This window comes from Calidris pugnax, unplaced genomic scaffold (assembly GCF_001431845.1).
Source record: "Calidris pugnax isolate Ruff unplaced genomic scaffold, ASM143184v1 scaffold9, whole genome shotgun sequence".
Lineage (NCBI taxonomy): Eukaryota > Metazoa > Chordata > Aves > Charadriiformes > Scolopacidae > Calidris > Calidris pugnax.
The window spans coordinates 4,444,844-4,455,484 of record NW_015090778.1 but is presented as its reverse complement, the minus strand read 5'-3'; the positions used below and the strand labels follow the sequence as shown (position 1 = coordinate 4,455,484).

The following is a 10,641-nucleotide window of genomic DNA, read 5'->3' as shown; positions in this document are numbered from 1 at the left end:
ACATGGGTAGTTCAGGGACGCTGGAGCAGGCAGATCTTGCTACATGCTTTCCAGCCTTTGAAGGGCATCATTTCTTCTGGCTGTGACCTTCCCAGCAGCTATACCCACAGGGTGTCTTGTGCCGGGGGCTAATTCAGTTCCGCTGTCCTTGTGAGGCATCTGCCCGTTCTCAGAAGATGCTGCTGCCCAGGAATAGCCCCAGATGCCCTCGCTGCCTCCCGCAGTGCCTGGCACAGCGCTGGGCAGGCAGGGTTTTGAGGGTGTTTTGTGATATCCCTGGCAGGGCCTGGTGGGAGAGCCTGCAGTGGGCTGGGGGCATCGGGCTCCAGCCCCGCCGGCACCACGCGCTGGGAAAGTGCTTTCCCGGGAGCGTGGCTCTCGTGGGCATCCAAACTTTCCAACTCTCTGCTCTCCCCAAGGCTGACTCGTTTCTGCTCATCAGCCAGCCTGGCAGAGGTAACGAAGCATAATTAACTGCTCCCTTTACACATCCGCTTGGCTCGGCAGGAGGGTTTGTTAAAGGGATTTCTAGAGAAGCTAGTGATCACAGCAACTGCTCCAGCCCAGCGCAGGGAGCTGGGGCCCAGGGAATGGAGTGCAGGCAGGACCTCATTCATTGCCTCTCTGGTGCTTTTAGTCCCAGAGAGTGCAGCTGAGGCCGCCTGGGACCCTGGCTCCCAGACAGGTGTGCTAGGCTTAGGCTCACAGCGTGATCATGGCAGGGAGGAGCTGGTCCATTTTCCTCCTGGTAAAATAACCACTGCCAGCCAGAGCAGCCCTGTGCTTGTCCCCACTGTCTGGGGGTGCCCCTGCAGGACCCCAGAGGGTGGTTGGTGGCTGATGCAGACACAACCAACCTTGGCCAGTTAGTCTTGCGGTGAGCCTGGCGGCGGGGAGCGAGACCCTCTTTGTGTGTCTGGGTTGCTGTGATGATGAGGTCTGCAAATTGGGGTCTCCCTTGCTGGCATACAGGTGGCTGTCCCCGTGAGGGGGGCATAGGACCGTGCAGGGAGGTGCTGAGGGGTCTTAAGTGGCAGAGGGGTGGTGTAATGTCCTTTGCTGTACAGTGGCTGCTCCCGGAGCTCCTGCCATTTTGTAGCACTGAGCAACGTGGAGAACGGGGGGTATCGAGCTCTGGGGACCATGTTGGCAGGCCCAAGTTAATGCTGTTCTGTCCTCTCTTCTGCCTCCACCTGGAACCGGTACAGGAACGGCAGAAAAAAGCCAGATTGCCTGAGAGCAGCGACGGCTCCAAGGACTCGGACAGCTCTGCCGGGCGCCGGGGCAGCGCCAGCAGGAAGCACGGGCGATGGCGGGGACGGCCGGACAGCCCCGGGGCACTGGTGTCCAAGGTGGTGAGAGCCGTGACGGCGAGACACAAACCGGGACGGAGGCTGCCGGCCGCGCCGGACTCCTCCAACCGGAGGAACCTGACGGAGCCACGCGGGGAGGCCCAGCTGGCCATCTTCCAGCAGGGTGACACGGGCAGCGTGGAGGGGGCTCCCCAGCCCACCGAGAACAGCTTCACCCCCAAGTGCGAGATCACGGGCAAAGACGCCCTCTCGGCGCTGGCCCGGGCCAGCAGCAAGCAGTGCCAACAGGAGATCGCCAACGTGGTGTGTCTGCACCGGGCCGGCAGCCTCATGCCCCAGTCTGTGCCTCGCCACTGCCAGCTCTCGGGTGAGTCCTGCTGGGGTGTTCCCGGTCTCCCCTGGGCATCGGGAATCTCCCAGCCAGGCACGTGGGCCACCTTCCTTATGTCACCAGCCTGCCCCACCTGGCAAAAAGCGGCTTCAATCTGTCGCTGATTCCCAGATTACCGCTGTCTCTGTAATCCAATCAAAGCTGTGCTAGTCTCCTGAAGCTGGGCTGCTCAACCCAGCCTGCGGTGCCTGCAGAGGTCAGAGCTGGGCCCAGCTGCACCTTCTGCCCAGAGAAGGGCAACGAAGCTGGTGAGGGTTCTGGAGAGTAACTCTTATGAGGAGCAGCTGAGGGAGCTGGGGGTGTTTAGTCTGGAGAAGAGGAGGCTGAGGGGAGACCTTATCGTGGTCTATAACTACCTGAAGGGGGGTGTAGAGAAGTGGGTTCGGTCTCATCTCCCAAGTCACAGGAGATAGGACAAGGGGAAATGGCCTCAAGTTGCACCAGGGGAGGTTTAGATTGGATATTAGGAAAAATTTCTTCACGGAAAGGGTTATCCAGCATTGGAATAAGCTGCCCAGGGAAGTGGTTGAGGCACCATCCCTGGAGGTGTTCAAAAGACGGGTTGACGTGGTCCTCAAGAATATGGTTTAGTGGTTTTTGTTTTGCTTTGTTTTTTTTTATTGTTTATTTCTTTTTTATTTTTTTGTCAGAGTTAGGTTGATGGTTGGACTAGATGATCTTTAAGGTCCCTTCCAACCTAGACGATTCTATGATTCTGCTTTGAGGGGACAGAGGACACCCCCCTTTCCCTAGTTGTCCCTGTCAACTGAACGCCAAGGGGCTGCATGTACCACCGTGCCCTGGCACTGCAGCGTGATGCGGTTTGCCTGATGCCGAGCTCTTCCCTGCTGTCCCCCTGCCTTGCTCAGGTCTCCCTGATTTATCAGGAGCTCGGAGTGGTGGGTGCTGAGGCCAGGGGTGTCTGACAGCCCTCTCCTTCCCCATGCAGGCAAAGTCAGCCCCGTCATCCAGTGGGACGAGAGCCGGCTGCAGCAGGCACCCCCCAGCAAGCCCGTGCGCATCGCCTACATGCTGGTTGTGCACGGCAGGGCCATTCGCCAGCTGAAGCGGCTCATCAAGGCCGTGTACCACCAGCAGCACTTCTTCTACATCCACGTCGACAAGGTATGAGGCAGGGGGGCGAGGGGTGCCAACAGCACCCAGAACAGTTGCTGGGACAGAGCTGGGTCGTGGGTGGGCGGTGAGTGGAAAAAGTGGCTGCGTAGCACTTGTCCTCGCTGCTGGTGGAGCTGTGACCCTCCCACCCCTATTTCTGCAACCCCAAGGAAACAAGACCTATCCCTCCTGCCCAGAGCGGTTTTGACTTGCTGCTCTCCTCCCTGCGGAGGCTGCCGGAAGGGCTGACCCTGGGCTGGTGGCGAGGAGGTCCCAGGGAAGACAAGCTCCTTGCTGACCATGAGCTGTGTTCCCTGGCAGCGCTCCAACTACCTCCATCACGAGGCGGTGGAGCTGGCCCGGCACTACCCCAACATCCGAGTGACACCCTGGCGCATGGTGACCATCTGGGGAGGTGCCAGCCTGCTGAAGATGTACCTGCGTAGCATGAAGGACCTGCTGGAACTGGCCGAGTGGCCCTGGGACTTCTTCATCAACCTGAGTGCCACCGACTACCCCACGAGGTGAGGACTTTGCTGGGGCAGAGGAGGATGACGGAGGTGTTCGGGCTGCGTGATGCTACGGCAGCTTTGGGAGGGGCAGGGAGCTGAGGGAAGATGGAGTTGGAGATTGCACCCACGTGCTGGTGATGATGATGCTCCGGGGCCAGGCTGGTCCCATCTCTGCAGAGGAGACCAGCCAGTACCTTGGAGGCTGTTTTTCCTGTGGTCTGGGTGTTGCAGGCGAAGGCACATGTGAGGCGCCAGACAGCAGAGAGGCCACGTCTGTGTCTCCCCAGTGATGGGACCAGGGTTTGAGTCAGCACCCACCAAGCAGCTTTAAGCTCCATATGTCTGATGGCTCTTGCAGCGTGAATGTTTACTGGGCTGCTTTTACCTCCGGGGCTGTTAATGCTTTCTAATTTGCACCGCAGGACCAATGAGGAGCTGGTGATGTTCCTGTCCAAGTACCGAGATAAGAACTTCCTCAAGTCTCATGGCCGAGACAACGCCAGGTAATCCCAGCTAGGGGGGCAGAGCTGAACTGGAGGAACAGAAAAAGGAGGGATTTCAGAAGAGAGCTAAAACAGTTGGGGCAGGGGGGTAAGTTCTGGCTGCAGCTGCACCCAGCAAAGTGTATGACGTCCCTAACCCTTCATCTTTGTCCCCGTGCCCAGGTTTATCAAGAAGCAGGGCCTGGACCGCCTGTTCCACGAGTGTGACTCCCACATGTGGCGGCTGGGCGAGCGCCACATCCCTGAGGGCATCGTGGTGGACGGGGGCTCTGACTGGTTCTCGCTGACCCGCAGCTTCGTGGAGTACGTGGTCTACGCCGAGGACCAGCTGGTGTCCCAGCTGCGCCAGTTCTACACCTACACGCTCCTCCCAGCCGAGGTGGGTGCTGGCTGCAGGGCACGGGGCAGATTTTCTTCCCACTGTACTTAATATCACTGTCCCTCCTCGTCCTCACCGTGGGTAGCTGCGAAGGGCACTGATAGTTCTGCTCAGATGTTTTTGTGCCTCCCCTTTATCCAGCCCCAGGCATGAAAGAGGGGAGAGAAGAGCAGATAGGACAAGGGTCATGTTTATATCCAGCCCTGCTTTAGGTCCAGATGTTCCTCTGGGCTGGACAAGAACTCACTAGGGGTCTCTTAGGTGTTGCTGGGAACAGGGATAGGTTTCTGTTCAGGAGCTGTCGAGGCCTGTCCTGCAAGTGAGGGGTGGGGGGTGTCTCCTTTTAATGTCCGTCCTCCATCCCCACTGGGTCTCCTGTCCCTTCTCTGCCCTGCACAGTCCTTCTTCCACACGGTCCTGGAGAACAGTCACGCCTGCGAGACGCTGGTCGATAACAACCTCCGAGTGACCAACTGGAACCGGAAGCTGGGCTGTAAGTGCCAATATAAACACATAGTCGACTGGTGCGGGTGCTCCCCAAATGACTTCAAACCCCAGGACTTCCTCCGGCTACAGGTGAAAAAGATCCTCCTTTCTCCTCCCGCTCCCTCCCCTCCTCCCCGTCTCTCTCCCCTCTGAGCTCCCCGAAAGGCTCACCCCTGGGTGCCGTGCCAGCTGCTGTGCATGTCCCCACGAGTGTCACCCCAGCCCCACAAGGGACAGGGGCAGGATTTGCTCCCCAGCTGCTGTGGGGCTTGGCATAGACATGTCCATAAACGCTCAGGCAGCGGGATTAGGCTGACTGTCCTGCCCAGCAGCCAGGCTTTTGCTTGCAATGCTGCTGCTTTCCCATTTTCCTGCTCTTTCCCTGCAGACCTTTCACGGGGCAAACACCTTCCTGGTAAAACCACTTCAGAGTGCTGTCCTCTTTGGCAGGACAAAACGCCTTGTGACGAACCATCTCCTGCACTCTCAGGGTGTAGAGATGTAAACTTGAACAGGGGAGGTTTGGGGGAGATCCACCCAGCCCTGAAAAGAGTGTTTAGCAGGATTTTAGCGTAGTCCTGGGCTCGTTTAGCACAGGGCCCTGATCCTGCGAGCTGTTCCACATGGGCAGGCCGCGTGCAGGGCTCTGCAGTGGCTCTGCAGGGTGGGAGCCCATCTGAATAGAGTTTGCAGCTAAGGAGCTAGATGACACATGGCTGCTTCTGAGCACGGAAAGGGGGAGGCAGTGGGAGAGCTGGGAACTGATCTGCATTACCAGTAAGCGTGCTCCCACTGATCCCGCTGCCATAGAAGATGCCACGCGGGGGCTGGCTGTGCTTTGCTGCTCCTTAGCCTGTGCCATCAAAGAGGGCAGGATGGGTCCCAGCATGTTTCTTCCCGATCTAGCTCCCTCCCAGTTGCCTGGCTCGGGTGGGAGGGCAGAGGGGCTGCAGCCAACACTGCTAGAAATGCCTGTGCTCTTCCAGCAACTCTCCAGACCCACCTTCTTCGCCCGCAAGTTTGAGTCAACGGTGAATCAGGAGGTGCTGGAGATCCTGGACACGCACCTCTATGGCAGCTACCCGCCCAACACGCCGGCCCTGAAGGCGTACTGGGAGAATGTCTACGACCGCGTCGACGGGCTCAGCGGCCTCAGCGATGTCACCCTCACCTTCTACACGTCCTTCTCCAGGCTGGGGCTTCACAAAGCCACGTCCATGCCAGCAGCAAAGGCCAACAAGCTCTGCAGGTGGGGGATTTGCTGCGAGCTGGAGCCGGGCTCTGAGTGGTGCCCCGCATCTCGTGCTGGGAGGATGCTGATGCTCAGATGTGCAACCTCTCCGTCTGTCTGTCTCTCTCCAGATTCGAACCCCGGGGCTTCCCATCCAGCGTGCACTTATATTTCTATGACGACCGTTTCCAGGGTTACCTGGTGATGCAGGAAGTGCAGAATTTGGCAACTGGGCAGGCAGAGTCCCTGGAGGTGTGGATGATGCCCCAAGGAGCTCTGAAGCTGGCAGGTCACGGAGGGCAGGCAAACCGCTTACAGAACCTTGAGGTAAATGGGAAAAGGTCCCCCCACAATTCCCACTTTCCTCCCTGGCTTTCCTATGCCGTGCTGCGGGGACAGAGGGACACGGTGCCACTGTCATGTCTGAGAACAAACCTTTGTCCAGGAGCGTGGCTTCTGTGTGGGGTGCGGAGCTGGTCGGTGGGGAAGAGGCTCAAAGGGGATCTTTCAGGGGGAGCTGAGACTGGTGCCCTCTGCCTGCAGCTGCAGGAGGCATCACGCACGGCTGGATTGGCACCAGCAAGGTGCAGGCAGGCAGGGGAGCAGTGGAAGGTGGGGTGTGCATTGCTGTGGGCTTCAAACCTTGTGCCTTCCCTGGTTCGAGGAGGTGAAATGCAAAACCTGAGCTGATGGCATCTCCCCGCCCGGCACCCCATTGCTCATGCCTCCTGTCCCTCCAGGTGGGCACGGAGTGGGACCCCAAGGAAAGGCTCTTCCGCAATTTTGGAGGTTTGATGGGCCCTTTCGACGAGCCGGTGGCCATGCAGAAGTGGTCGCGGGGCCCCAACCTGACGGCCACAGTGGTGTGGATCGACCCCACCTACGTCATCGCCGCTTCCTACGACATCACGGTGGATGCTGAGGCGGAGTTCACCCAGTACAAACCCCCCCTCAATCGGCCCCTGCGCCCCGGTGTCTGGACCATCCGCCTCCTCCAGTTCTGGGAGCCCCTGGGGGAGAACCAGTTCCTGGTGGTGCCCCAGACTTTCAACCGCAAGCAGCCTCTCAGGAAAGGTGAGGATGCTCTGGAGGTCGGGGGGGTCCCTGCAGGTGTTCCCCTACTGCTGGCCTCTGGGCTGCAGCTGATGACAAGGCGGGAGCCGTCCCTACTGGTGTCCCCTTGCCCATGTGAGTCCTTAAACCTGAGCAGCTGCAGAGGCCCATTTGTGGGTCGGTTCAATCCATCCCACAGCAGCACCCTCTCCTTGGGCTGGAGGAGAGCTGGGGTTGCAAAGGGGACGGGGGGCTGAGCCCTGCCGGGAGGGTGGCAGTAGGAAGAGCAGGGTGCCAGGACATTGCAGCGCTGCTCATCCCCTCTCTCTTCTCTCCTTTTCCTGCCCAGATGACAGCAACTGGCTGCACGGTGGGCCCCCTCGCAACGAGTACATGGAGCAGAGCTTCCAGGGCCTGGGGGGGATCCTCAACCTGCCGCGCTCCGAGGAGGCAGAGGAGGAGGCGGGGAGGAAGGCGCAGCTGACGGGCAAAGCGCTGGAGGACTGGGTGGACGGTGCCATCGGCGCCTTCTGGGCCGTGGCGGACGTCTGCGTTGTCAGCCCCTCCGCCTGCGGCTCCCTGGAGACCTGCAGCAAAACCTCCTGGAGCTCCCTCTCCCCGGACCCCAAATCAGAACTGGGGCCCGTCAAACCTGACGGGCGGCTGAGGTAGCAGGAGCAGCCGGGGGGAGCGAGGAGCATCCTCCATCACTGGCGTTGGGGGGGTCTCTGGACTACATCACCCTGTGCGATTCGCGCCGTAGTCACTCGAGGAAAAGAGAGTGGGAACCTCCGGGCCAGGAAAAACCTTCTCTGGTGGGGTATTTTGGGCGGAAGGGGAGGTGTGAGGTTGATCTTGCCCACCTCCCCCAGGAAGGGGCACTTGCTGGCCAGGGAGAGGGTGCCAGGTGCCCGTCACCACGGGGGGACTGCATGGCACTGGCGGTTGGGAAGAGCTTTTTGTTGGGAAGAGTGTTGCTGTGGGTCTCGGAGCCTCGGGAAGGGGTGATGGGGGGGAGGCAGGGAAGGCCGGTGGATGGGCAGGCTCTGGACCAACTCAGCACCCTGCCCTCCCTTCCCGGCCCCAGCTGGACCTCTGCAGGGTCAGGCCCTGTGCTGCTGGCTGCCCTCTCCCCGGGGGGGGCTGGCAGGGGGCTCTGGGGACAGGCAGAAGCAGAATGGGTCGAGGCCTGCCGTTTGCAGGGAACTGCTGCTGGCCCAGGGCTTGCATCTCATCCCCTCCACCCCAGCCCCTTTAGTTTGTATTTTTATAAATATATATATATAGAATTATATATGATGCAAAGTGCAATAGAGACAAGACCCCGCGTTGGCCGGGAAGTCCTTGTGTCTCCATCTCCCCTCAGACTGTAACATATCTTGTTCTTTTGGGTGTCCTGGTGCTACAGGACAGGGTGCTGGGTCGTTTACATATTTTTTTTTATTATTATTATTAGTATTGTTATTATTATTATTATTATTATTATTGTTTTGCTGTTTCCCCATTTCCTGCTGGGGGCTGCTGGGGGTGCTGCACCCTGCTGCCCCTCGGTTGCCCCGGGGTTTTGGGGTGCTGCTGCCCTCCGAGGCGGCCGCCCGCCTGTGCCAAACACCCGGAGCTGCCGGTGCGTGTTGTGCCGCGGCTCCGGGAGCCGGGGAGCGCTCGGTTCAAGCCCAACAACCCACTCCACCGTCGCCTCTCTCTGCGCTTCAGCAACCACCCTGGGGCTGGGCACCCGGACGCCCCAGTCCCTTGCCAAAAATGTGTCCTGGTGCAGGAGGGACGGAAGCTCGCCATGCCTGGCCCCGTGCCACGGCCCCTGGGCACAGCCTTTTCTTTTCTTCCCCGGTCGGCAGAAGTTCTCCGGATCTGCTGTGCCTCCCTGGCCAAAAAGCAAAGAGGGGTGATGAGGCTCCATCCGCTCTCCGCTGTTTCTGGGGGGATGCAGCGGAGCATCCCCTTCCTTCACCCTCCTCCCAGACCTGGGCACTGCCTGACCTTCCTTTCTTGAGGACCGGCGCTGTGTGGACAAGTCTGGGTTGGATTTTCACCCTGGGAAGACGTTTCAGTTGTGCTGTGTGGGACTGCAGCGGGAATTCACACACAGCCTGGGAAGAGATATCGCTCCTGCCCAGGGCTGGGGCAGGGGAGCTACTGGGGACCAGCTGGAGAGAAGCTGGAGACCACCTGGGCCCACCTTTCTGCTCAGGGGCAGGGGCAGCAGGAGCCGGTGGCTTGCCCAGCGGGGTTTTGCTATCTCCAAAGATCTGTGCCATCCTTCACCTTCCTCCAAAGCCCAGGGCTTTGGGCTCACGCTCCCAGTCTCCGTGGTTTCGGGATGCTGGTGCTGTAAGAGGCTGCTCCTGGCGCCGGAGGGAGATGGAGAACCTTGGTGTGCCAGGGCAGAGACCTGCTGCCCCCCCCGTGCCCAAACTCTGTCGGAAGCATTATGTAAAGTTGTCTTAAATATGCAACATCATCACAAATATATCTATATCTCTACCCTGCCGTGCGTTGGGTTTTTGGCAGTTTGAAGGGGGGGGGTGTCTTTGCCCCTCCTTATCCACCACCCTGGGGTGGGTGTGACTCTGTCCTGGCAGCTTTTGGGGTGCTGGGGAAGGAGGGGGGCTCCCTCATTTGGGTGTTGGGCTTGCCCAGGGCTGGGGGGTGCGAGCCCAGAGCCCTGTTGGCCACCCATGGGAGCCGGTTCTCCATGCCTGGCAGCAGATGCCCTGGAGGTGCTGCCCGATGGGATTACTAATTACTAATGTTAATGAAGCTAATGAATGGGCACCTCCTGCTGCCTGGGGGGGGGGGGGGGGAACCTCCCGGAGCCCAGCCCAGAGTTTTCCTTTCCCTCCTGGTGACTACTTACCTACCACAAGAGGGACATTGAGGTGCTGGAGCGGGTCCAGAGAAGGGCAACGAAGCTGGTGAGGGGTCTGGAGAGTAAGTCTGATGAGGAGAGGCTGAGGGAGCTGGGGTTGTTCTGTCTGGGGAAGAGGAGACTGAGGGGAGACCTTATTGCTCTCTACAACTCCCTGAAAAGAGGGTGTAGCCGGGGGGGGTGTTGGTCTCTTCTCCCAAGTCACAGGCGACAGGACAAGAGGAAATGGCCTCAAGTTGCGCCAGAGGAGGTTCAGGCTGGATATTAGGAAACATTTCTTTACTGAAAGGGTTGTCAGAGTGGAGTCACCATCCCTGGAGGGATTTAAGAAACGTGTAGACATGGCTCTTCAGGGCATGCTCTAGTGCCCAAGGTTATTGGTTTGTGGTGGGATGTTGTGTGGGTGGGTGATGGGTTTTGGTTTGGTTGTTGTTGTTGTTGTGTGTTTAGGGGGTGGGTGGTGGTGTGTGGGTTTTTGGGTTTTTTTGGTTTTTTTGGGTTTTTTTGTTTTTATTTTTGGGTTTTTTTCTTTTTTTTGTTTTTTTTTTTCTGGTTTTTTGGGTTTTTGTGGGGTTTTTTTGTTTGTTTAGTTTTGGTTTTTTTGGGTTTTTGGGGTTTTTTTTGGGGGTTTTTTGGGGTTTTTTGGGGTTTTTTGGGGTTTTTTTGGGTTTTTTGGGGTTTTTTTGGGTTTTTGGTGTTTTTTTGTTTTGTTTTTTTTTGTTTTGTTTTTTTTTGTTGTTTTTTTGGTTTTTTTTTGTTTTTTTTTTTTT

At 58.4% G+C, this 10,641-nt stretch overlaps 1 protein-coding gene across 1 annotated transcript; it reads left to right on the top strand.

Annotated features, from left to right (window-relative positions):
* The first annotated feature begins 1,034 nt into the window (after positions 1-1,034).
* XYLT2 (xylosyltransferase II) lies at positions 1,035-9,486 on the top strand. Its single transcript, XM_014954007.1, has 10 exons — positions 1,035-1,680; positions 2,654-2,829; positions 3,142-3,344; positions 3,755-3,835; positions 3,998-4,214; positions 4,614-4,790; positions 5,687-5,949; positions 6,063-6,258; positions 6,672-7,005; positions 7,334-9,486. Exons 1-10 carry the CDS (start codon positions 1,050-1,052, stop codon positions 7,654-7,656), a joined length of 2,601 nt encoding a protein of 866 aa, XP_014809493.1. The 5' UTR covers positions 1,035-1,049; the 3' UTR covers positions 7,657-9,486.
* The last annotated feature ends 1,155 nt before the right edge of the window (positions 9,487-10,641 follow it).